The sequence below is a fragment of the Anser brachyrhynchus genome (genome assembly GCF_964034855.1).
Source record: "Anser brachyrhynchus genome assembly, chromosome: 13".
Taxonomy (NCBI): Eukaryota; Metazoa; Chordata; class Aves; order Anseriformes; family Anatidae; genus Anser; species Anser brachyrhynchus.
In genome coordinates, this window is record NC_137708.1 from 407,771 (window position 1) to 433,698 (window position 25,928).

Genomic DNA, 25,928 nt, shown 5'->3' on the forward strand with positions numbered 1-25,928 from the left:
ATTTAAACTTAACTAGCGCAGTGCTTCTTGCATGTGAACAGATCTGTTCATAGCTCTATTGCAGTCTGCTGTTGCAGTCTTTGTAAGGGAAATATGAAATCTATCCATATACTTGGTAGAAAAAAAGGGATCAGAACTGGCTGCAATTACAACAGTCTTGGGTGGTTCCTTGGATATTTCTGTGCTTACTCTAGCATTTTTAGTCACTAATTTCACACTTAGTTTATAGTGTAAATTGCAGTTAGGGTTATTCTTGCTAAAATTGTTCACAGCATACTTCTCCCATCACTGGAAGGCTGGTAGACTAGGTTAAGAGGATTGATTGCACGGAAGAGCAAATAAAGGAGGATTTGGTGATGTACAGTGAATGGCTGTTGGCAAGGAAGAGAATTATGTATGCTGGAATTTGGTGCACTGGAAATCTCTTGTCTGTGCAACTTCAAGTTTCAAACTTGCTTTGATTGAAAAGCATTAAAACACTTCTGGTTCTAAAATATTTGCAACTTGTGTACATAAACTGAAATATCATTCTTCAGTTGATAGATATGCAAATAGAAATGAATTCTCAGGAAGCTTGGTATATTTGGAGGCTTTGGTTTACCTGGTTAAAAGTGAAGTAATTTGTGTTCAGGCAGTATCTGTCTCTAAGGATCTACATAACATTTTCTGGTAATAATCAGGAGTTGTAGAATGGAATCGGCTATATTTTACACCAATATTTAAGGTGAGAAGCCTCTGTTTAACTTGTTCCATGAAAACCATTTTTGAAAGATACAGACATATTCCTGCTTCTGTGAAATGAAACTGCAAGCTCCCTTATGCAATTCCCTTGCCACTTTCATTTCTCATGTGGAAAATATGAGACTTTTCTGTCAATATAGAGCCTATCATATACCACTTCTTCCGGAAGACGATTCATGATTTCACTTCTTTTTTTGTGTAGGCATCTACAGCTATGAAATTTGACTGCATAATAAGTGAAAACATAACCAATTCTTCATTGTTTAGAGATCTTTCACCTCCCTGAAAGAACTGGGTGGTAGTAGGCAACTACATAGAGACTACTTCTACTTCTTTGTGAAGTGCCTGCACATATTAATGTGTGCGTTAGTTCAGTATGCATCCTTTTTGCCTTAGCATGTGAGGTCATCCTTGCATCCTGTCTGCTTTGTACCACTAGTCCTTAGAGTATACCAGGGATTGTGCTTTATATTCTTTTAAAATCTCCAGGGAGACTAGAACAATATTGTTCTGTACTCACTCATCTTCTGCAGCAGTCTGAGTTGTTAATGCATCTAGGGACTTCCTTGACATTCATCCTTCATATGGAAGAAGTTGGATGTCTGGTTGTGTATAACTGTTTGGAACGTCTCTGCTTTAGTGAAAGGTATCAGGGTGTTGTTCTACACTGAGAAATACAACTAAATAAGCTGTAAACAGTTGTCTCATATGTATCAGTATGTAGATGGGAATATAAATTGGAACAGATAGGATTAAATTCTTACACTAGGAAACGGGAAGGTTACATTTTGTGAGCGAACTGAAGTGATGGGGTTTGGGAGCACTGTCCTGGCAGTGCAGATGACTTTATAACCACCGGCAGCGGAATTCACGGAGGCTTGGGAGCAGGTTCCTGGATGGAGGCAAATGATGTTATTCGTTATTATGTGTAGTGTCAGTTGAAGCATCTATTGTAATGATGTCTCTTCTGTTTTCCAGATCAGTGTGCGTGTTACCACCATGGATGCTGAGCTGGAGTTTGCCATCCAGCCCAACACTACAGGGAAGCAACTCTTTGATCAGGTAAGTGATGGACCTGCAGAAGATCTAAAGTTTATACTGGTGCTGTGATTCTGTTAAGGCAACAGCAATCAATTTCTTAAGGTCTTCAAAGATTAAATGACAGTGTGTGGATCCATTCTGAGAGAAATCAGCAAAATAAGAAATGGCACACTTTTAAAAACTACACCATTTTTTAGCTTCAGAAATGTGTTAGGAGCTATTCTTGCCTTTAACAAACTGAATAGCTCATCATATGGGTTGGATAGATGTCTGCAGTCATAACTCACAAAATCGGTCTTTTGGGGGAGCTAGTAAGCTATTGTTGGTTGGCTTACTTGCAACTGTTGTGTAATTGATTTCAAAGAATAGGTGTTCTGTAGAACAGGAGAGCTTTAGCTGGCGTTTCAAACATTGCTGCAACTCTTAGGTGCAGGTGTTATTCTATACTCTCATCAGGGTCTGAGGGAGATTTTAAGATAAGTTATGTACTGTATTGTATTAGGCCATCTTTATCTAGGTGTTTTAGCCGCCTTCTTCATTCAGTGACTAGGCATATTTCCTCCTACCTTGGCCCAAACTGAAGCAGGGAGTCAAGTGCACTCCAAATTAGGAGCAGCTGAAAACAGATTTTTATCAATTGCAGCTGTTGAAACTTCGACAGGCTCCTCTATGTGTTTCTGCTGTAATCCCAAAGGCCATATCTAGGCAACTGCCCCATCAGTCAAAGCATCTGCTACTAGGAAGTGATGTAGTCTTGTCTTGTAGACAGTGGAGGCTTTGTCAGAACTCTGAGGAAGAAATCAAGTGTTTCCGAACTGGAGAGTAATCTGAGTTGTAAGTTTATAGCTTAAAGAAAAGTATGATGAATCTTAGATTAATGATGGGATGAAGGAACTGTCAGACCAGATATGTCAGATATGGGTGTGCTTCAGAGCTCTACACTGAGCCTATCTTAATGAAGAGAGGTACTTAAGGCCTGACCCACCCATAGAGGTCAGCTGTCTCATATGGGGCCAACAAACCAAATTTAATTTTTTTTAGACGTTTATCCACAAATTACTGCTTTCTCTCATACTCGTCTGGATGATTTAACACTAGATATTGTATTGCTCTCTGTAGCCCAGCCCTGAAATGGTGTGTGTGTGTGTGTGGAATAGAGAGTTTGTAGGGGTTAGTGAAGAGCACCCTTTCATGATGGGAAAGCCAAAAAATGCTTTCAGGAAACTTCTGTGCTGCGATGTGGTTTCTCAGCTGTCTTCATGTTACTACGTAGTAGGTCCTATGTATTTTAGCCCTTTGTGGTCTCAAGTCTGACAGTTCTTGTTCAATGGAAGTGAGTGCTGGATTCCATCCAGAATATATGTGTGCAACGTGGAGCTCCACCACAGTTAGTTTATGGAACCATATTCTGATAAAGCTGACATGACGTACTCCAAAGTTCATCAAAGCGTGAACTGTTTTCCTTTAGAGAGTATGTTCCTCAGCTGAATGCTTTCTATGATTATTTTTCATTATCTAATGTCTGGTGTTTTCTAGATAAAGCATCATGTGCTAAGAAGTGTTACTAGTGAAATCAGTAGTACTTTTTAATCTGTACATAAACTTTTCAGTCAGCTCTAGACCATCTGCAGGTTTTGCCTCACTTGACATAGAGTACAAACTGAAATTGTGGTGTCAAACTTGAACTTCAGCAACTTGTCTGTTTTTGAGAAGCATCTGATCATGTTTCCCATATGGGAATTCTTCATGTCTTAGTAATTGATTTCACTCCTTCATGTCATGTTCTGGAACAGCTGTACATTCTTCTTTGTGCAATGTGTTTCACACAGCACCTGTCTAAACAGAAGTCTTGTTTTGTTTTTTTCCATCATAAACCCTCAGTGAAGGGAGAAAATAAATGCTGTTGCAAAACTAAGTTTTGAAGTTGCTGATGTAGATGAGACTGTTTACTTCAGCTAACTTGGGTTGTAGATAGAGTTGAAAGAAGAAATACTATGGGAGGAAAAAACTTTCAGAAGCTAGCTGTTAAACATTTGCTATATTTAAAGAATCTGGTGGACACTATCCCTCTATACTACCCATATATCAGAGGCTTGGTGGATGGGTGCTATAGTCATAAGAATTACTTTTTTTATTTTTAAATTTTTTTACAGTTTAGCATATATGCTTTGTAGAGGTAGTGCTTCTGGTTTCTGATAGGACTGATTCTGAAATGAATGTTGTAGAGCCTTACCATTGGCAGATGTCCAGGCATTGACTTTGTGGTTAGTCAAGCTCAGATTCTTGATCTGTGCATAAAGAGCTAACTGTATATCCAAACAAGAGAGCGTATAGTGACCTGACAGTGCATAGCTAGACTTACTCCCTTTAATACAGGGAGAGAGCTTTGAACATATTGGACTATTGTGCTATGGAATTTACTGATCAGTATGTGAGGAATCTCTTGCTGAGTGTAAAGTGATGAAATGTTCATCAATCACAAGGAGCCTCTACCATTCTTTTATCTAGCAAAAGTCATCTGGAGGCAGACGCATGAGTGGGGAGTGCTGCTCTCAGTGATGCAAATACTTCTGTCTGCTATACTAGAACACTTGATATGTTGCAACCAAATCATCTCATCTGATGACTGATTCTCAAAAACTAATGCCTGTTCACCTCACTCTTAAGAGAACTTAGACAAAGTGAGATTTTTGTAGTCTAGCCACTTTTGGCTTGCCCTCTTCTTAAAATTTTTTGCTGTCAACAGGCATGCATTCAATATTTCAAATGGCTGAGCTGTTTGTGTAGATTAGTTCTTGTAAAGGACTAGTCCAGAGCTGTTCTCCATGCTGGCACTACTAATAGGGACTAAAGAATGACTGTCTGACTAATAATCTTCTCACTCTATCTCAGTTTCCATCCTGAGGTGTTCATGGGTCCTGTACTAGGATGTGTAAGAACAAAGTTAAAGCTGAACTCAATTTAGTGTGTGTTAAGTTCAAATAAATTTAAATACTATGCAGTTCAATTTTGGACTGTTCACTATTTCTTAACACATCTTTTATTTTTCTGTGGACAATTCTATCCCTTCCTTTTTAGGGAATACCTAAAAGATATCATTTCAACTATATTTTCTAGCTCCCTTAAAATATCACGCACTCCTTATGGTGTTAAACTAGTGGTTTTTGCATGAATCTGGTTCTGAAAAAATGTCTGCCTTCATGAGGGCTTTTCTGAGGGTAGGAATTTTCTCTACAAAGCCAGTTTATGCTTTTGCTGTTGCAGCACATTGACCTTCTGGTGTGAAACCTGATTTTTACTCTTTCACAGAAGAATTTTTAGAGATCCTGAATGTTTTTGCCCCAGAGTGCCCTTTCAATTTGAATGCAGGGTCAGTTCTGAATCAGGCAAAAAGGAAGCTACTAAGTTTTCCCAAGGTTTCTGGCCACACAACTATCTTAGTGCATGCTGCTGGCTTTGTTCAGTAATGTTTAGGCAGTATTTGTTTCCACTCGTTGAGTCTAAAGGTACAATAAATATATTCATTATCCAAGATGTAGTTCTGTCCTACTTTGAATGGGATTCAAAGGATTTTTGGAAAAGCTTATATCTACGTAGCATCATGAGCAAGAACAATTTGAGTTTAGAGATAAAGTTCCATAGTATTAGTAAGTGAACGGGCTTGAGGTCCTGTCTTCCTCTATCATGCTTGATTAAGTTCCACAATGAAGTTTAGTAGTGTTGGCATCTTCTGCCCCAAGGTACCTGACTAGAAATATCCTTATGAGCTGACATATGGTGTAATAACATAATGATTTATACTAGAGGTCTTTCTACATCATCCCATCCCCTAGGATTGTAATTGTATAGCATTATCTTAAATAGCTTACACGGACAAAACCTGTGTTAATTGAGACAGGAAGATTATGCAAACTTGCCTTTAGCAGCTCTGCTTATGTGCCTCTTAGCATCAGATGCTGGATTCTAGTGCTTGCCAACTCACCAGGAAAAACAGCTCTGCCAAGGTTGAGTATAGGCTATGGCTATTGGGAGGGCTGCTTACCCCACATGCAGTGAATGACTCTGGTTACTTCATGGGCAGCTTAGAATATCGCTTTCCTGGGATGTAGGGTACAGGTGCTGCAGCAGTGATAGCTGCTTGTTTTCCTTCTTTGACCCTTTTCTTTATCAGATTGAAGAGTAGTTAGACTGGAGGCTAGTGTGTAAAACAAAGCATTGCTTTGCTTTGTATGTCTCCTATACATATATTATCAGATTTTTTTGGGTGGTCCTTTGGGGACCCAGGAATTGGACTTGATGGTCATTGTGGGTCCCTTCCAGCTTGGATATTCTATGAAAGAATAACTTTTGTGTGTTTGTGTGGTAAAACTGTGTAGCTACTTAATGTTTTGCAGTTGTGTCCCTCCAGTTTCAATTCCCTCTCAAACTGTTTTTGGGGAGGGGATAAATTGATTCTAGCAGATGTCTTCTGTCACTGGGGCAGGGGGGCTAGCCTGTGCCTTGGGCAGGGAGAGGTAACAGTAATTCACTGGCCCAAGTGCTTCACAGCTGGCTGTCTGGAAAGTTTTCTCAGAAATGCCCTAGTTTAATGGACACTGATTTTACAAGCTCCTCAGACAGCCTGCATACAGACTGTAGTCACAGAACCTTCATCTGTTTTGAGCACTTCTGTGGTGTGAAAACATACCCCTTTCTTCCATGTGCCCCATCACTTCTACAAGGCAGCTTCTCAAATGCTTTGTTTCTGATCACTTCTGACCTTGGATCCTGTTAGTTTCTTGTTCTTTCCCACTTAAGAGCCTCTTACTTCTTCTAGTCTTTTGTAGAAGCGTCTTAGCTGTCTGCAATACTAGATCTATTGGGTGGTAAGTACAATAGATGGGTGAGGATCTACCTATTTGATAGGCCTTACATCAGGCTTTATTTTTTAACAATGAGTTGTGGTTACTAAACTATTTAGTCAGTGCTTCATTCTCCAACCTACAATGAACTCCACTTCCCTGACTTCAGATTTGCTTCTCAATTATATGCTTTGTGCTCTCTGAGCCCGTAGTTGACCATGTAAACTTCAGTCCTTCCAATACTGTCTTCTGGATATTGTGAAGTCCAAGAGATGGTGGCTTCAGCGTTAAGATGGTTATGCTATCTGATGATGTAAGTTCTTAAGGCATGAAAATCTTGCATGGGCAGTTTGGATGTAGGAAGGCTAGGAAAAGAACCAGCATGGTGACAGTAGCACGAACTGAATGATTTGGGATTCTTGGGATTAATCTCTGGGATTATTCTTGGGCACAGATGAAGCCTGCAGAGATTAATCCCATAGCCAGACTGAAGGCACATGATGAAGAAACTTGAGTCTGCTTGAGAGACATGACTTGAATCTCAGTGTGATCTACCTATGGACTATATATATGTTCAATTTCATAAACCATTCCAAATTGGCAATTGAATTAAAAAAGAGCTTCCGCCCCTCCCTCCCCCCCCCCCCCCCCCCCCCCCCAATTCCATTCTCTTGTGCACTTGTGCTTCATTGTGGACACGGGTGTGAACACCTAAGTCGCTAGCTGAGGCAACGCTGTGTTCAATTTTGAACAGTAATTGAGAGAACACTTACCCTACCATAATCGCTGCATGAAATGAAATGAAATAATTTCTGGGCCTGCTGGCAATCTTTTGGTAATCCTAATCCATGGTTTAATCAAGGAAGGGCACTTGTGGAGTGGCATAGAGGTTTTGAATGTCGGTAACTGCAGGATAATCACGTGACCTTTATCCACTAGCTGCCTTGGTTTCTAGCCTGAACAGAATAACTATGGCATGTTAAACTGCAGGTGCGGCACCAGGTCAGAGCTACTCCAGCAATATTGTTTGCTAGCGGCTTACTCTTAGAAATACTTGACATGCCTGTCAAGACCTGCTTCATCTTCAGGCAGGACAAGAAGTAAGATTCAAGGCAGATTTGTGTGCTGTGGAATAGTCCAGGATGCTTTGGCCTCTGGAGCAGGAACTTGTTCTGAGTGGAACATCTTTCTGCTTGAATGTTTTGTTATCTTTGTGTAGATATTGCTTTCGTGCAAGATCCACACTTGTTTGCAAGTGTGGTAGTATATTTCCTGGGGCTGAGAAAAAGGGCAATCTTCAATAATCATCTTGATGCTAAAATCTACATTTAGGAGACCTGCCTATTATGGCCCTCCTGCTGCTGTGGGATAGCTCTTAATGGCAAGATCTGTAGCTGGGAGGAAGATTAGTGTTTGGTGAGGGGAAGTTCAGGAGCCATGCAGACCTGGAAAAAGTAGAGTAAGGAGAAATGAGAGAGAAGGCTGTCGGGAACACCTTGAGTCTCTACTCTGAACATATGTGAAGAATGGTACTGTGCGCTTAGATTGTCTCTAGAAATACACCACCTACCCTAAGGCAGAGAGACAAATTTGCTCACAAAAGTGGCCTTTTAAGCTAAAGGTGCTTGATTAAGAGCCTTGTTGTGGCTGGTCAAGGTTTTGTGCAACAGCTGGATTTTAAGTCTGCCTGTAATCTGTTGCCAACTGTAGATTAAACTTTGTACTGCGTGCTAAACAAGACGCTGGGACTGACTTAACGTTCTCGGTGGCACAAAGAAAAGATGTCACTGTCCAGCCGAGAGAGTAAACTTTGGTATTTAAGTATAGTGGTCTGTGTTAAACAGTACTCTCTGTATTCTCCTGTTCTGTGTGCCAGCCCTTTTCCAGCCCTAGCTACGGCCAATAGCTGTTTGTTTTTTGGAACATCTCACGGTTCATCAGGGCTCTAAATGCTGTACACCCCCAAACAAAATTGAGCTGCTAACTGCTAGCCAGACTCCTTGCAGATGTAGAAAGCTGTTTCTTCTTCAAGCATGTGGTGTGTGTTTTTTTTTTTGTTTGTTTGTTTGTTTCCTTTTCCCAAAGGGAACTAAATATACTGTTAAAGCAGAGGTGGGGAGGACTATCTTTTTTTCCTTCTCCCCAGTTGACAGAGGCTATCATCATGTGTCTTTTACTTTCAGGATGAAGGCTAAACGGGCCAGATTTATGCTCAGGCTAAGAAGCCACAACATGCCTTGCTTTTTACAAGATCGCATAATTCCTAGAGCAGGAATTGCACTGCATTTTACTTTGATTCAATAGCAATCTGGGGGTGTGATGTTGTGTGCTGTGCTCTTCTTGCCCCGTCCGGGCCATTGTTATCACCGCTATTGCTCTGCTGCGGAATAAAAGCCCCTTTGTGCGGGGCCGCAGTGTGATGCCATTCAGTTCCTTGCTGGCAGTTCAGCTTGTTGAATTCCCAGGCTTCAGCTGCTGACAAATGAAAATGAGGCAAGCAGACACATGCAGCAGTGGAGGGCGAGCCTCCATCCCATTCAAATGTTAATGTTGCCGAGAACAGAGCTTTTCTTAGGCTCTAGGACAGCCCTTCTTCCTCTCCTACCATGTGCTTTCAATACATACAGCAAACTCTAATGCTATTCTGAAAGCCTCCTTAGCTGTGGGCATCCTGCTATGTGATATGTGCAAGTGAAGGCCCACAGATCCCTGTGTTTACTCTGGGCTTAATGCCAGTTCTCCATATTCAAGCAAGGACAGGCTGAATAATTTCATGGACTTCAATGGAATGATGTATATACGCTACATGACCTTGTGTAGGTTTTGTATGTGCTACTAATAGCATGCCTCTGCTGAAAACTCCCCCCCCCCCCCCCCCCCTTTTTTTGTGCCCTACTGCTGCTTTTGTAAAGCCAGAACAAATGTCTGATCCAAGTCCTTAGTTATCTAACTAGTAATGTGTTTGCAGGGAACCTATGTCCTTAATGTTGTATATCAACAAATCTGGAGACCACATTAGAAGAAAATATAGTGCATCCTTAGAATCAGTGTGGAAGCAACTTAGAAGCAAGTAGGGGGTTAGGGAGAGATCATATAAAACATGGGACAAGGCAGTGCTAAATCTACCCCAGCTATTTGTCAGATCCTTGCGCCCTGAAGGAGGGAAGCTGTGAGGGAGCACAAGGGGTGGGAGCTGTGTTAAAAGCAGTTCTCCAGGTACAGTGTAGACCTAAAGACAAGTGTCTTCCCCTTCCTCCATTGTCTAATAATGGAGGTTACAGGTAAGTGCCTCATTCCTCATTCACAGGTATAAGAACAACTTGGGGGGGGGGGGGGGGTAGGTCAGGAAGGATGTAGACAAACTTCAGTTTCTAGACTTAGAATCACAGAATATCCCAAGTCGGAAGGGACCCACAAGGATCATCGAGTCCAACTCCTGGCACCACACAGGTCTGCCCAAAAATTCAGACCATGTGACTAAGCGCACAGTCCAAACACTTCTTAAACTCTGACAGGCTTGGTACAGTGACTGTGTCCCTGGGGAGCTCATTCCATTGCGCTACAACCCTCTCGGTGAAGAACCTGTTCCTGATATCAAGCCTGAACCTCCCCTGACTTGCTGAACCCCATGGCAGGCGGGTCCAAAGCGGTGGCCTCATGCTAGTGAGCAGGCTCGGCAAAGAAACTTCTCCCCTCCTTTATACCAGCATAATACTGCAGTAGTCTTGCCCCCCCATGAGGCTTTTGTCTCCTGTAACAGTATGTCTGTAAAACACTTTTAACTCTTATTTATGCACCCCTTACGGTGGGCTAGAGACATGACTAGGGAGAGAGCTCCTGTATCGGTGTAGTTAATTCCTGTAGAAGCTCTTAAAGTTATTACACCTGTCAGATTTGTATAGCTAAAATGCAATGCAACAGATTGGCTTATAAGTGGCTAAACAATACTCTGTCCCAGCTGCTGTGTTTACATAGCAACAAACCTTAAAGATAGGAGGGAGAGGGATGAATGTATTTGCCACGTGGGCCTCCTCTGATGCCCTGTCATCTATGTTTGTGAAAAGTAGCAGGGGTGTCAGAATGCTATGGCCCTGGTCGTCTCTGCGCTTGTGTGTTCTTACCTCTGACAGGTTCTCCACCACCAGTGAGATCAGCCTGTCTGGCTGGGATTCCTGATCATTATCTTTCTTCCAGGTTGTCAAGACAATTGGTCTAAGAGAGGTCTGGTTTTTTGGACTCCAGTATCAGGACACAAAAGGATTCTCAACATGGCTGAAATTAAATAAAAAGGTATGTTTGCTTCAACCTCTCATTTATCCTTGGTTCCCTTTTGTTGAAGATTCAGTCTCTGTACTTTGATCAGGGATCTGTTCTTCTCTAAACACCTGAAATTACAGCAAGTTGGTACCACCTTCCTTCAGTCCATCTTCCCCACCCTGGAAGATCTGTCACCCACCCCAGTAACTGTTAATATGATGCTCATGTGAATACTTGTCCATTCACTACTGTGTTGGAAAGGAAAAATTTTTTCAAATGCATGCTTGTCGTCTTTTCCTGTCCATAAACCTGATCATCTTCACTTGGTATATGGGCTATAAAATAGAATAACTTTGTTGCTCCAGGTAACGGCACAGGATGTACGCAAAGAAAGCCCTCTGCTTTTCAAATTCCGAGCCAAGTTCTACCCAGAGGATGTGGCAGAAGAGCTGATCCAGGACATCACACAGCGCCTATTCTTCCTCCAAGTAAAGGAAGCAATTCTGAATGATGACATTTATTGTCCTCCAGAAACAGCTGTCCTGCTGGCTTCCTATGCTGTCCAGTCAAAATATGGAGACTTCAACAAAGAGGTGCATAAGTCTGGCTACCTTGCTAGTGACAAACTGCTTCCACAGAGGTGAGTGAACTTAGTCAGTCTTAGTTCTTCTTTGCCTTAAAAGGTTTGCAGTTTTTTGGGGTCTTGACTGCACTTTTCAGAATAAAATAGTCTGGTGCCTCTCTGAGGATGAGGATTGGTATTTATTTCTTTAAGAGCTTTAATCTTAAAGGTCCTGTTGCTACTGAAGAAACTCTGATTGGAAGTAGTGGGAGAAGCTCCAAAACAAACAAACAAAAACAAAAATATTATGGTACAAGGTGAACATAGCTTGTCATTTGTCAGAAGTCTGGAACACTGACTAGTGTGTCTCTACCTAGCCTTATTATAGAACTCTATTTCTTGGAACATTTTTGTGGAGAAACTGTGATGCCCATGGAGTATTTAATAATGTGTTGTTCTGGAGTGATGCGACTGTGTGAGCATAAATGCAGTGGCTGGTCTAAATCATGCAATGTGTTCTTTCTAGAGTTCTGGAGCAGCATAAGCTTAACAAAGACCAGTGGGAGGAGAGGATCCAGGTGTGGCACGAGGAACATCGAGGAATGATTAGGTAACTGATGCATGTGGAACTGCTGTATTAAGGTATTGTGATATATGCTAGTGTGTAAAGTATGAAGTCGTATAAAAATCTGTGGCTTACTCCAGGATGAGTTAGCGTTCTTCAGGTTATTCTGCTGGGATTAACTAGGCCTAGCTGGTTGTCCTTAGTGTAGAAAACAACAACAACAAAACAAAGAGTTTGTTTGCTATCATCTTCAAGCATGGTTCTTGGAATCTTTGCCAGCTTATTGCTGCTCTAGCCATGTAGGCAGACAGCGCCTTCTTCATCTAATGTTTTATTGACTCAGAAGGAATATCTACTTTCTTTTTGCATGCTGCAGAGAAGATGCTGTCTTGGAGTACCTGAAAATTGCACAGGATCTGGAAATGTATGGTGTAAACTACTTCAGCATTAAGAACAAAAAGGGCTCTGAACTCTGGCTAGGTGTAGATGCTCTTGGACTCAACATTTATGAGCAGAATGACAGGTAATTAACCCCCCCCTCCCCCCCCAATCACTGCCTTCAACTCCTTTCTAGTAAAGGTAGTCTTTTCTGGGATTCGAGTCTTTTACTAAACTCTACTACTTCTGTATCATTCTTGGCTGTATTTTTGATGCTGCCAGAATGCTCCGTAAAACGTGCTGCTTTGGACCAGAAAACACAACACATTGTCAAATGTTATCAAGCTAGTTTTACTTGCATCCTTAGTCTTCATGATGCAGATGAATTCTTCAGTTATGTTTTCCATAAATAAATATATGTAAAATTACTCCCTGTGTTTGTAGTTCATTTAAATGATTCTAATTTTTTATGCTTATTCCAGTCAACCTAAGAATACTGAAATATGAGGGCATGTTTGGCAGAATTTTAAGCTTTTTATTGTAGGTCAAGAATTTGGAATGACTTGGGACTTTCATCTCCTTTGCTTTCTATTTCTGCAGGCTAACACCGAAAATTGGATTCCCTTGGAGCGAGATCAGAAACATCTCATTCAATGACAAGAAGTTTGTTATCAAGCCTATTGACAAGAAAGCACCGGTAAGAAGCAGCATTCAAATTAAAGTTTTTAAACTTTCAGTTTCTTCTTAGCTGAATGATCAGTTGATTGTTAGTTTTTTGTTTTTTCTTGTTGTGTGGTTTTTTATTTTATTGTACATTATCTTTTTATCAATAATGTCAACATTGACTTAAGCAGTGCTCTACTACCTGATATGTTTGGGGCAGTATGCCCAGAATGGATCTAATAGCAGTAAGGGGATAGATGGAGCTTGGTTCTGGCCACAAGGGGAGAAATTTGTTCTTTGTAACCTTATTCTGTTTAAAGTCAGTGGGAAAGCGAGGCTTTCTGCTTAGGGTTTCTGCTTCTCCTAAGACCATACCATTTTTCTGATACAATTACTGATCTGAGCTACCCATGTTAACCTTGAAAGCTTCTATTGCATCTTGTTGGCTTTAGTAGCGTGAAATGTCTTTCACAGTTTTCCACCTTATTTGAAGCTGAAGATTCAGGTTGTTTTCTAGGGTACACTGGGAGCATTTTTTCTTACAAACTTTTAGTGGACATAATTCAGCTTGGTTTCATCTATAGGGCTTATTAATTTCCTGTGTGAGCTGATACCTTCTGTTTTTAACAGAACAAAATTATTTATCTGCAGGGCATAATGTTTGACACCCTTTCTGACATAAGACAAAGCATTACACTTGTGGATGGCCAGACTATTATACTAAAGAGCTAAGTGGGAAGAAAGATGGGAGAAGGTATAGTCTCAATATGCATGGTGAACTAACTCCTGATTGTGTTTGCAATGAAACAATGGAGCAAGTCACTCTGCACTCTGTGTACTAGAAATGCTTTACAGTGAAACTGAGTACACTGTAACAAGGAGTTGGGCACTTCTGCCCTGTGTTTATCAGGTTGAAATTCACTCCTGAAAGAGTGAACTTAGATGCTGAGCAGAAAAGCTGGCTAGCAGTTCTAGAAAGCTTAGGGTCTTGGAGCGTATTGCATACTCAGGGGGTTATTATGCGAAAGGAACACGTCTAATGCTGCCTTTTCCTTGTCCCAAGGACTTTGTATTCTACGCCCCTCGGTTACGGATTAACAAACGAATCTTGGCACTTTGCATGGGGAACCATGAGCTCTACATGCGCAGACGTAAACCAGATACCATTGAGGTGCAGCAGATGAAAGCACAGGCTCGGGAAGAGAAGCATCAGAAACAGATGGAGAGGTTGGTGTAGGGTTCTGAGTAACCTGGACTTGGTTGGTCACAGCACAATAGCACCATGTGCTAGATAAATTGCTGGCAGCACACTAATCTGCTTGAGCCAAAAACAGGGCAAATTTCTTTCTGCTTCAGTAGATTTAATGGGAGGATGGAAACAGCATTCATCACAAGTGTGACCCACTGCCACTTTCTTGGATTTAAAAATGTGTCTGTCTATTTGAAAGGACTAATCTGGATCTTGATATAAGGAGCTTTCCCTTAGTATCATTGCTATTGTGAACTTTCCACTGAGGTGAATGCTGGCACAGTTTTTTGTTTCTTTGCTTCAGTTTAAAGGGATACAGCTGGAGTACAGCTCATCAGCTGAGTGATCTAGTGCACATCTCTTGTGTGCTTATAGCTTCACTAGGAAGCACTCCAGACTGGATATCTGTTAATTGTAAATTGCATCATGATTTTTCCCATCATCAGAGCCCTCCTGGAGAATGAGAAGAAGAAGAGGGAGTTGGCAGAAAAGGAGAAGGAGAAGATTGAACGTGAAAAGGAGGAGCTAATGGAGAGACTCAAGCAAATTGAGGAGCAAACCAAGAAAGCCCAGCAAGGTGAGATGAAATGCTCCAGTATTCCATTTAGATGCACAATCTGAGTGAGAAGGTTTCAAGGAGTAAAACTAGAAGCATCTATGAGCCATTCAGACTCTGGTATTGTGCCCAAATTGGTGCGGTAGGGCCCAAGTTTAGCCTTCTGAAGCTGAATATAACTTCTCCAACTGCACCTACTGAAGTATGGCTTGCGTTAAAGAGGTGGGTGGCAGCTAAGCTGCCTCTCTGGCAGCCAAACTATGTTGCAGTTGTTCAAATAATGGCTGGAAGCTTTATCTCAGCACACCTGTAGAGGAAGGAGTAAGAAAGTGTAGCAGGGGTCCCACCAGCCAGTGCTCTGGTTCTTACAGTCTAGCTGCACAGTAATGTTGGCCAAGCAGTGTTGCCCAATCAAAGTGCTGTATGCTTCTCTGTCTTTAAGGACATCATTTTGGGATAGGTACTTCCCTACAAATCAATGAGGTAAGTAATCTGCTGGTTTGGAACAGGCCTGACTCTTGGTTTTCCAGCCTCCATTTACAATGTGAAGGAGAAGAAAGGGGACAGTTTCTTGCACCTTTCTTGTCTCTCTGAAGGAAAGGTCTCATTCAGGAGGTAGTGATAGGAACACTTTCCTCTTCTACTGCCATTCTTTACTTGAGCTCTCTATTCAATGTACAATTCTACTCTTTCAGAACTGGAAGAACAGACTCGCAGAGCCATGGAGCTGGAACAGGAAAGAAAACGAGCTCAAGAGGAAGCAGAAAAACTGGCTAAAGAACGTAGAGAAGCAGAAGAGGCAAAGGAGGCCCTGCTGAAAGCATCCCATGATCAACAAAAGACCCAGGAACAGCTGGTAAGTGGGTGAGCTGAAAATTGAGTAGGGCAAATAGTGACAATGTAGGGGTCTAAACTGATAGAACAAACCAGGCTATGAACATAGTAAGGCAGAATAGCATGGTTCATTAATTTTTATCCTCAAGTAGATGAGCTTATATCTGAATACAGATGTTTGTATCTTTTTGTACAGTAGGTTTGGATTGTTGTGCTTTTTGCTTTCAACAGTATGTGATGCTGAGAACAGCATGTAGAACTCACTAATTGCTTTCCCTGGCTTGGATTCAAAGAAGTGAGTTCTCCAGTTCTGTTTGGAGGAAAAAACAAACACAACAAAACCCAAAACTTTTTTAACTTCCTTTTCCCTTTAATCCTGTAGTTATCAGTGGGAAGTATACAGAAGGATGTTCTCCTTACCAAAACGATGTTAGAGAGATACTGTTTTTTAATGCTTCATTTAGCAAGTATGTGTGTTTTGTCCCCACTTAAAGTCTTTCCTTTGCAGGCTGCTGAGATGGCAGAACTCACAGCTAGGATCACACAGCTGGAGCTGGCCAGGCAGAAGAAAGAGAGTGAGGCCCAGGAGTGGCAACAGAAGGTAAAGCAGAATCTAAACAAACAGCAGTACTTTTTGTGGGTTTAATCTTTGTTTTGTTTTGTGACCTAAACTACTGCACTAGGTACCATACTAGACTGATTGTCTGCAAGCTTCAGGCTGTTGTGGATATCTAGCTTTGCTTTTTTAGGTAGATTGAGTGCCCCATATCTAGAAACAATTTGACCGGTTAGACCTATAGCTAATTTTCCATGAGTTATAAGCATTTCTCAAATCTCTGATGTGCTAGCCAGCAGAAAATTTTGCAAGTGACTGTGTCTGGGTAGCTTTGGAATGTATCATTTCAGTGTGCAAGAACTACAAGGTTTGATATAATAAGCACTAAGTACTGCTTCTGTGAACTTGTGTGAGAAATCCCTCATGCTCAGGATTGCGTTCACTAACTCACTGTGGCGTGTCTTACTGCAGGCACAAATGGTGCAGGAGGACCTAGAAAAGACCAAAGAGGAATTGAAGACTGCTATGAGCACCCCTCATGTCACCGAACCCATGCAGTCTGAGAATGAGCATGATGATGAACAGGATGAGAATGCAGCAGAAGCAAGTGCTGAGCTACGATCAGAGGCCACCATCAAGGACCGCAGTGAGGAGCAGCGTACCACTGAAGCAGAGAAGAATGAACGGGTCCAGAAACACTTGAAGGTAAGAAGCTGGCAGGAGAGTGTGTGTGTGCCTGGGTGTTGCTTCTGTTCTTGACATTAATACAGCTGGAAGGTTTTACTGATATTCCTCAAAAAGAAAGGAAAAAAAAAAGGGGGGGGGGGGTGAGAGGTGGTTGAGGTAAGGTGATTGTTATCTTATCAGATGGCTGCTTACCTTACCATTGGGGAGAGGGGCATAGCTTGTTTCCTGACACTTGACGTCCATTTCATTGGAAACAGCAAAGTGTTTTCAAACAGTGCCAAGAAGCAGCATCTGTTGGATGTATTGTGCTTGTGTAACTTTTGCCAGCCATCTGACAGCTGTTCATAGCCCTGGCTGCAATGTGTCAGAGGACTTGGTCAAGTTCTTATCATGAAGCTGGCTGTAACTGTCTTTCTTGTCTGAATGGGTTTCACTGCAAAATCCTGAGAGCAGTCCGCTAGGGCTCAGCATGGGGGAAGCAATGCTGCACCTCCTTCTTGTAAGGAATGGGAATGCCGGTGTTCCAGTGTTGATGCTTACAAAGTGTTTTTGTTAGTTTTCTTTTTTTTTTTCCCACGCTGCCTGCTAGCTGCCCGGCTTGCAGCAGACTTTGTTCTGTATCATGCTGTGATGGTTATGTACAGGCAGAGTGATAGAGATATGCCCTTTTTCATCTACAGCAAGTTTCTTCTGTGCTAGAAGGTTGTAACTGCTTCGTTTCTGCAAAATGCTCCTGAAGTCTTTAGGGATTTCTCCACTGGACTTTCTCATTCTTCTTCTGAAATAAACTGATGACCGTCTTTGTTACTGTGCTAGACAAAGATAAGTAAGGTGGAAGCGCCTGAAATTTTCTACCTTCAAATGTTAGGGAAAAATATTAACAACTTTCACAGTAATGTTTGGGTTGGAAGGGACCTCTTGAGATCCTCTAGACCCACTGCCTTGCTTAAGCAGGGTCAGCTAGACAAGGTTGCCCAGGACTGTATGCAGTTGGGCTTATCTGTTTCCTGTTTAGAAGGATCAGCGAGGAAGCTCCTTGTCTAGCTTTGAGTCTCTGGCATGGCTAACCCATTGCTGTCTGTTTCCCTTTCTACAAAGGCTCTTTCCTCAGAGCTGGCAAATGCTCGGGATGAAACCAAGAAGACAGCCAATGATATGATCCACGCTGAGAACATGCGGCTGGGCCGAGACAAGTACAAGACCCTTCGTCAGATTCGGCAGGGCAACACCAAGCAGCGCATTGATGAGTTTGAGTCCATGTAAACTCTCCTCTGCACCTGCTGCCCTGCACTCTCTTCTCCCCTTTCCCATCCTCTCCCATCACTCACTCGTAATTGTGCTGCGCTGGAACCACTACAGAAGAGTGACCATGGTCTTATTTATAGAGTTTTGGGCAAATGCTGGAGTTCAGCGACAGAAGAAAGAACAACATTTAAAACCTTCCTGGGGCAGCTTGGGAAAGCAAACTTGTATTGGGGCAAATCTGAAATTCTTTGGCTTTGGGTAAAGTCTTACTGCATTTAGTTTTGTATTGCTTACTGAAATGGCTGTGTTGCTGTCCTCTCCCATTGGGTAGGGAGGCCAGCAGATAGTTTCACTGAATTACATACAGTAAAGTGCTAACAGTTTGACATTCCTACTAACTTGCACAAGCTTCATTATTAAGCTTAAAGGCCATTTCTGACTTCATTAAGGGTCTGAATCATATAGTCGAGAAGGAGAGGCTGGAGTGTGGCAAGAAGGGTTGGAGGTGGAATATGGACTTTCTTTATAAAAGACCAAAGCTTTTGTCCTTTAAATTTAAGCAGACCAAACAGAATCTGTGGCGTTCCTGCTGTTGTTACTTTTTATTTAATGATGAAACTTGGAATTTCCTAGTCACATGGAGGCCTTTGGAGTATTTCCACTAATGAGGTGTATATCATAGCCTTGAATTCCCTGTTTTCCAGAAGTTTTCCTCTGGGTAAATGGCTTTGTTCACTGTCATTTGTCTGACTTGAATGTAACTAGTGAGGCAGAGACAGCTAAAGAACACTGCCTTCCGTTACTGGGTCACCACTGAAAATGAAAAGAGGTAAGCAGAAATGTAAATGACTACAAAGTCCTGTAACTATATTTTCTCTTGCTGAACCAGTTCATTTCAGTCATGTGAATGGGATTTCAGTTTTTTCTATGAAGCCTTTTTAGAACATAGTTGTCAGTGCCTTATGATGGTGTATAGATCTACTGTAGCTCAGGTGTCTTTGTTTAAACTAGATACAATCATAAAAAGTGATTAGCAGCTGGGGACCAAAAACTACTTTTGTATCTGGGTCATGTAGAAACAAGACTGCAGCTGTCTTCCTGGCTACCAGCAGCATTTTATGGGAGAGGGTCATGAGATATTTGTCCAATTGTTGCCTTAATCTTCAGTAGTGTTTTGCCAGATCCCTGGCTCAAATGGTTTTCCATCTCCAGAAGGATGCTTTGCCCCTGTTATAGCTTTGAACACAGAATCTGTCTCTTAGAAACAGGACACTAGTGGTTGTGGGGAGACTGGTCCTAGGAACCATTTGTATCAATTATTCTAATGCCCATCACCTCCGGTCTTCCAAGCTATCTATTCCTACCCATGCTTCTGTCCCACCCCCACCCCCCCATTTCTGGGGAGAAAACAGCCATGTATGCTCAGGGTTGAATTGGATTTTGCCTTGATCCTTCATGGAAGGAAACCTTAACCTTTAGAAGAGGCCTCTTAGAATGGATTCCATCTATAACGGAGTCCTCCTTTGCTTTACCCTCCTTGGATTAGCTTGTCCCTATAGGAAGTCATTGGGCTAGCCGCCTGTGACTTATTTTCTTGCCTAACATGATCCTAAATCTTGTGACTTTCTCATTTTTGTGGATGCCCCCATTGTCTGTATGGTGTCACTGTTCATGGTGATGGAAGGAAAGTACCTGAACGCTGAAGCATTTTCACCTCCCTGAAATATAGTAAAGGGCAAAGGGGGAGTGTGCCAAAAAGAAATGTCCATGTCAGTGTTAACAAACTGCAGTATTTCCCCAAGAATTCCTTGGGCTGATAGAAACAACCTCACCATTGCTGCTTTTTTTTAGAATCAACACAAGTCTGTGGAAATCCACACACCAACCAACCAAACTACTGTTGGGAGCATAACTTAGCGTGTTACTTCTGAACACCCAGATTAGTCATGTGAGAGCCCCCTTCTCTCCCCTGAATACAACATGCTTTTGGGCAGGGGAAACAGGAAGTTTTTGGTTGGCCAAAAACACATGCTCCAGTCCTTTGAAAGCCACAAATGAAAGATTGCAGTTAAACTTGTCAGAACTGATTTGTGTATTTCTGTACTGAAGGGTTATTGGCACTGACTCCGCATGAGTCTCATTACTGGCAGGGCAGACAACCATTACACTTCTGTTCTGGTGCTTTAAAGCTGGTTCTCAGCACTTCTGTTCTGTCTGTAGCAACTATTGGTGCATTTGCAGGGAAAAAAGCCCTTATTACATTTAAACAATTTCCTAACAAGCTGATACACAGTGCCTGAAATGTGTTCAAATAATAAACTAGTAAGCCTTACTGCTTTGAGTCACACAACACTGCTGAGCTCATGTTATGATGCTGGCATGACTTGTGTTTATAGGGTTTTGATTTTTTTGTTAAATGTCGTTCTAATTCCTAAAGTTCCAGTATAGGAATAGAACGGCTTGTGCCAGTGAGTCCACCTAACTCTTTGTAGTTGTTTCAGCCCTCTCTTCTTCTTAACCAGTATTATATTCTAGTGGTATCTAATGATATTTGATTTCAATACTTCTAGCTATGCACAATTAGAAAATATTAGTCATGGGACGGAGGATACGTTTATGGTCCCCCTTCCCTTGGAAATGTATACTGTATTGTAAAGAAATGATATTTTGCAAGAAAACTAATGTAAGAAGCTTTCAGTATTATGTTGAGATTTGTAGGCATATTTTTTATCTGTTAGAATACAGTGAATTTTTTTCTTCCTCTCCATGTCCCAGTTTAATTGGTTAACTACTCCTAATGGGGGGGGGGGGGGGGGGAATACCTTATCAAGTGTTTGCCTGGCTTCATCTTTTTTGTTGTTGCTGTAAATTATGGTGTTTTTTTCTTGACCAGTCTTTTTATTGGATTATAATAAAATGTCAATTCCTTAGGGTTGTGGAGTAATTAATGGGTCCATGTGGTTATCTGCAATGAGAACCTTGATGTTAAGGCTTTTTTTCCCCGTTTGGAGGAGTTGTTAAAAATCCATACCCTGTTCTTCCTACAGTGCCAATAAAGTTTAGAGAAATTCAGCAGATGGTGTCTGGATGATTGCTTAAGGCTTGCTTTGAGTCTAGCAATGTGTCTCCAAGTTAGAGGTCTGCCATGTGGCCCCTGAGAGGTCAGCCATGATCGTATCACTCTCACAAATAGGGATATCTTACTTGCATCCTTCAAAAGCAAGAAACTGCTTGAAGTAATGCCCCTTCTGACCTTCTCAGCTGTCTGACTGGAGCTACTACTGGAATTCAGATTTCTGTGTGGAGAAATTGAGTGTATATTTGTATCATGTTTAACTTGCAAACTGCCTGTCAAACTGGGGAAGAAGAGCTGCTGCAGTAGTTTTCCACTGGTGAGTGTCTGCTGTGCCTTGACCTATGAGGAATCCAGCACCAGGTGAGCACACAAGAGGGTGGCCAGGCTCGGTGCTGCTGCTGCATGTCCCAGACTTGCTGCTGGGTCTGTCCAAGACTAGCCTTGTACCAGAGATTTTAATCTGATTTGTTTCACAGGCCCATCTTTCATGTTTCATGAGGTCTCAGTACAGGGCCCAGTGATGGAGGAGCAAGGCTACTGCCAACTTTCTGCTAATGAGCTGTGTGATCTTCATTTGTATCTGCTTTCCATGTGGTTGTCAAGAGGGGCTTTGCAGAAACTGCCTCATGCTTGCTGCACTGTAAAGTAAGGCAGAGATTTCATCAAAATTTGTTAGTGCTCATAGATCTGCTACTGTGGGAGAAACTTGAGCTTGTCTACAAACACAATGTGAAGTGTGGAGCAATGGAGACTTCTGCAATCCACATCAGGCTTGACATGGATCTGTTTTCTGTAGGTGGGTTTCCTCATTCCTTCCAGGATTCCAAATACCTGAACACCACTGGATTAACTGCACAAATCTACTAGAATACTACTGTACTGCATTATTCAAGGGAATGCACACTGGCCTGGGGATGCAGTTCTCAGAAATGGGATTCTGTCTTTTAATGCACGTACATGTAGATGAACAATACCACCTGTGCTTACATTTCTGGAGTTCCTGAAGACTGTGCTTGCAGTCAGACTATTCTTCTGCATGAATGCCATGGCTTTCATGGTGTTCCCTTGCCTGTATTTGGAAACTTAAGATGTTTAGTTACTTCTCCAAAAAAGTATAGTTATACTACATTTGTGCTTGAAGAATTGGAAGTGCAAAGCACTAATGGCTGAAGGCTGCTGTGCAGGACCATACAGTAAAAGAAACACCAGATTGTTCTAATCTGTTGGAAGATATTTTATAGTTTAGAATCAAATCTGTATTTAAACTCTAGTTTACATAGATAGCTTCTGCTGTTATTTGCTGTTCTATCAGTGATAACGTTTCTAATCTGGGCTACACCTACAACTGTTGGGGACACAGATGCTTTTGTCTGTGAAACAGGGACAGACTGGAAGTGATTTGGTGCGAGATTCTCAGTGAACAGACAAGCAGGATACAGCTCATCTGTAAGAAAAATGAGTTGGACCTCAATGCGTTGCGCATTAAAGTGAGGCTGGCTTTAGTCTCGCTGGTCTGCAGCTCTAATTTAAGTGCAGCTTGTGGACAAGCATGCAGGTTCCTACTACAGAGCAATGCCTAAACAAACATCTGGTGCTAAGTAATAGCTCTCTTAAAGTTACTAGTAATTTTAGGATAGATATTCTCAGATGATAGGATGAAGTTGGTATGCAGAAAATAGGAGGAAAGACTAAGGAGGAGAAAGGAAAGAGTGTCTCTGAGACTTAAAGGAATATTGGGAACTCCTGGAAGGGGCTGTACCTCCAGCTTCTTTTGCTCTGAATAGATGTTAATACCATTGATACAGCCTGCTGGTGAGCAGAGCTAGTTGGAAAATTACAAGTTCTCATCATGGTTATTGCCTCTGATTGTGCTCTTTTAAAGCCAGGGTTGCTCTTCCATCAAGACTGACTTAAGGGTCAAGGGGATGTGGAATGTACTGCTCTTGAGTGGAGAGGTTATAGTGAAGCTTGTCTATACTCCACATGTAGCAGTACTGCCCTCCCATCCATCTCTGAAGCATCCTTGACTGACAAGAAGAAGCAGCTGTAGTTGCAAATGAAGGCCTTGACTGGGGCACCGTAACTTCTAGTGGCCTTCACCCAGACAGGCAGCAGCTGCTCTGCCAGGGGTGGCTGCTATCAAGGAGCCCTGTTATGAATTTGTCAGCTCATATCTGATAGCATAACTGTCCTCTTGTTTCCGGTGGTGAAAATTTGTCCCTTGCTCCTTTTCTTTATAGCAATACTAAAGAGGTTGCTGAACATCTAGAGAGAGGTCAGAGTGGGCAATTGGTTTTCTCATTTGACAGATGTAGAAACTGAGGCACATTGAAAGCCTTCCCACATACCTTCCAGCCTATAACACTCAGTATCTGAGACTTGCAAAGTGCTTACATCAAGTGTTTTCAGGTCTGAGTTCAGCACATTGCTTTTGGGGCAGCCCTCTGTACCTGGTCCTGTGGGCTTGGAGAAAGCAGGATAAGCACAAGTTGTCCAGTTTGCTTTTATTAGCAGTTTGTTTGGGGACAGAAAATGGTCATTGGTGGGTTTTTGTGGTGATGATGGGGATGGGGATTTTCAGTTTTGTTTAGTGGACTTAGTTCTGTCTGTGTAAGCAGCCTGTATCTATTTCCTTACTGCAGTATTTGTGAGGTGATGGGCTTTGGTAGGAGGTATTCTGATAGCCTTCATTATTCCTGGTTCTGTGTGTCAGCTGCTCTGCAGTCCTCGAGACTTCACCTGTGGGAGCAGCAAAGGCCTGACTCCCTCCCTGACTCTTGGCAGGGACTACTCCAGAGCAGCTCTGTACAACTCTCGCAAGAGAATTTCTGTCTCAGGTATCCATTTTATCGATCATCCCTCATTCATGCTTCTCAGAGGCCAACCAGGAATCTTTTTTCTCCATTTATCTGAGAGGTAAAACATGGTACAGAAGATGATGCCTTTCTTCCATGGCAGTACAGTTGTGAAGGAACATAGTGGCCCATTTCATGGAACTCAGCTCAGACTTCCAGCTCTGCCTTCACACGTGTCCAGACTGCCTGCCTTCCCACAAACCTGGAGGAGAGCATGGATCAGTCCTGCTTGCTCCAAACATGAACGGAGCCACTTCTTTACTGGAACAGAGTGCTGACCTTCAGCTTTGTCACGATTTATTGAACTGTTTACTCAGGTTCTCTCTTTCCTCTAGACACATTTCCTGTTCCACTGTTGAGCACATTGGAGCAACTGGTTGCCGATGTGCTGACCTGGATGATGTTTGTACTCCTGCATGTCTTGCAGCTTGTTCATGGGTAGGGACTAGGTTATTTCTGATGCATGTCTGATTTCTGTCTCTTCCCTCTCCTATCTTTGTGGCTGATCTGCTGCAGGACAGGCTGCTTTTTCTGATTCTTCCTCCCACTCCCTCAGGAGGGACTTATTCCTCCCTTAATTTACTAGATTTGTCAAATGTTGATTCAAATGGTAGTGGATTAATTCCGACGGAACTGTGGTGCCTTTTTACATTAATAACTACAGGATTAAAGCATGATTTTATTTTCAGCATGGGAGGTCTTTAAAAGATGTTTAGATGTAGCCCTTAGTGATATGGTTTAGTGGATGACTTGTTAGTGTTAGGTCAGAGGTTGGACTAGGTGATCTTGGAGGTCTCTTCCAACCTAGATGATTCTGTGTTTCTGTGAATCTGTGCTTTCAGAGAGGCAGCAGACTAGTAGAGTAACTTGAAACCATCCATCTAGGGTCTCCTGGAAGCCACAAAGTTAGCAGAAGAGCTCTTTTGGTTAGAGTTGATTGCACAGAGTGCTTTCTACCTAAGGGAACAGATGCAAGTCTACCTTGTGCTGACTGTGCATACATATTTGCTGAACTGGCCCACAGAAGGATTGAAACAGTGCTCAGAGGAGCTGGGTCTGGTATCCAGGAAGTCTGAGTGCTTCTGGCTCTGGAGGGCTGCAGTACCACTGTATAATGTCCTGCTGGAGCAGTCCTGTGCTGATATCAATATGTTTACATCTTATGTAGCAATTGGGGACAAGGGGGATAATGGTGCCTCTTAGCTGTTTTGGCCATTTTTGTGAGAGCCCCTAGACTGGGGAGGAGGGGAAACTGTTCTTTGTGTGGCGCAGAAGAAACTGGGTGATGTATTTCAGGCTAGAAAACCACTTCCTTCCCAGTGTGTGCTAAGACATTACTAAACATGTCAGCACAGCCACTGCATTGATGGCAGTGTGACCTGCTGGCAAGTGAGATGGGACGTGTGTGCATGTCTGTGTGTGGTTGCTAGTGGAAACATGGCTTCTGCCAAATTTCTATGAAATGGAGCTAAAGATTCACTTCGGCTCTGCCTGTCCTGCTCATAAAGTATTGGAAAATTCTTTTTTTTTAAAAAAACCAACCAACCAACCAAAAAAACAATGTTCTGAGGTTTTTGTTTTTTTTTCAAAATATGAGATTTATATTATTTGCTGTGTTTTGTGAGATGAATACTTATTCGACTGGATTTCTGTTTGTGGCCTGGACTAAATGAACAAAGGTTTACTCTGGAAATGCTGAGTTTACTTCTAGGCTTGCTGTTAGATGGAACTGGAGAAAAGGGGGGGGGAAGACAGACCTTACTTCTGTTTTTTCTTTGCCCTGTTTCGAAGACCTTAAAATAACATATCAGTCTAGTGCAGG

The 25,928-nt window shown here is 42.2% G+C and overlaps 2 protein-coding genes across 4 annotated transcripts in view; both read left to right on the plus strand.

The window, feature by feature from the left end:
• Positions 1-21,247, plus strand: part of MSN (moesin) — a 46,411-nt gene extending 25,164 nt beyond the window's left edge. The window contains exons 2-13 of the mRNA XM_080553364.1: positions 1,720-1,803; positions 10,818-10,913; positions 11,246-11,520; positions 11,969-12,052; positions 12,384-12,530; positions 12,986-13,082; positions 14,112-14,275; positions 14,744-14,874; positions 15,549-15,709; positions 16,196-16,288; positions 16,715-16,948; positions 18,029-21,247. Of these exons, the coding sequence (XP_080409490.1) occupies positions 1,720-1,803; positions 10,818-10,913; positions 11,246-11,520; positions 11,969-12,052; positions 12,384-12,530; positions 12,986-13,082; positions 14,112-14,275; positions 14,744-14,874; positions 15,549-15,709; positions 16,196-16,288; positions 16,715-16,948; positions 18,029-18,193 (1,731 nt within the window). The 3' untranslated portion in view covers positions 18,194-21,247. The remainder of the gene's footprint in view (positions 1-1,719; positions 1,804-10,817; positions 10,914-11,245; positions 11,521-11,968; positions 12,053-12,383; positions 12,531-12,985; positions 13,083-14,111; positions 14,276-14,743; positions 14,875-15,548; positions 15,710-16,195; positions 16,289-16,714; positions 16,949-18,028) is intronic.
• A 330-nt stretch (positions 21,248-21,577) lies between these two features.
• LOC308176923 (adrenodoxin-like) overlaps positions 21,578-25,928 on the plus strand; it is an 11,010-nt gene continuing 6,659 nt past the window's right edge. The window contains exon 1 of one of the 3 annotated variants that reach the window (XM_080553367.1): positions 21,578-21,611. In XM_080553367.1, coding sequence (XP_080409493.1) covers positions 21,593-21,611 — 19 coding nt within the window. In that variant the 5' untranslated portion in view covers positions 21,578-21,592. Of the gene's footprint in view, positions 21,612-21,980; positions 22,048-24,525; positions 24,545-25,928 lie in introns of those variants that run through there. The other 2 variants (XM_080553365.1, XM_080553366.1) reach the window with 2 other exon arrangements.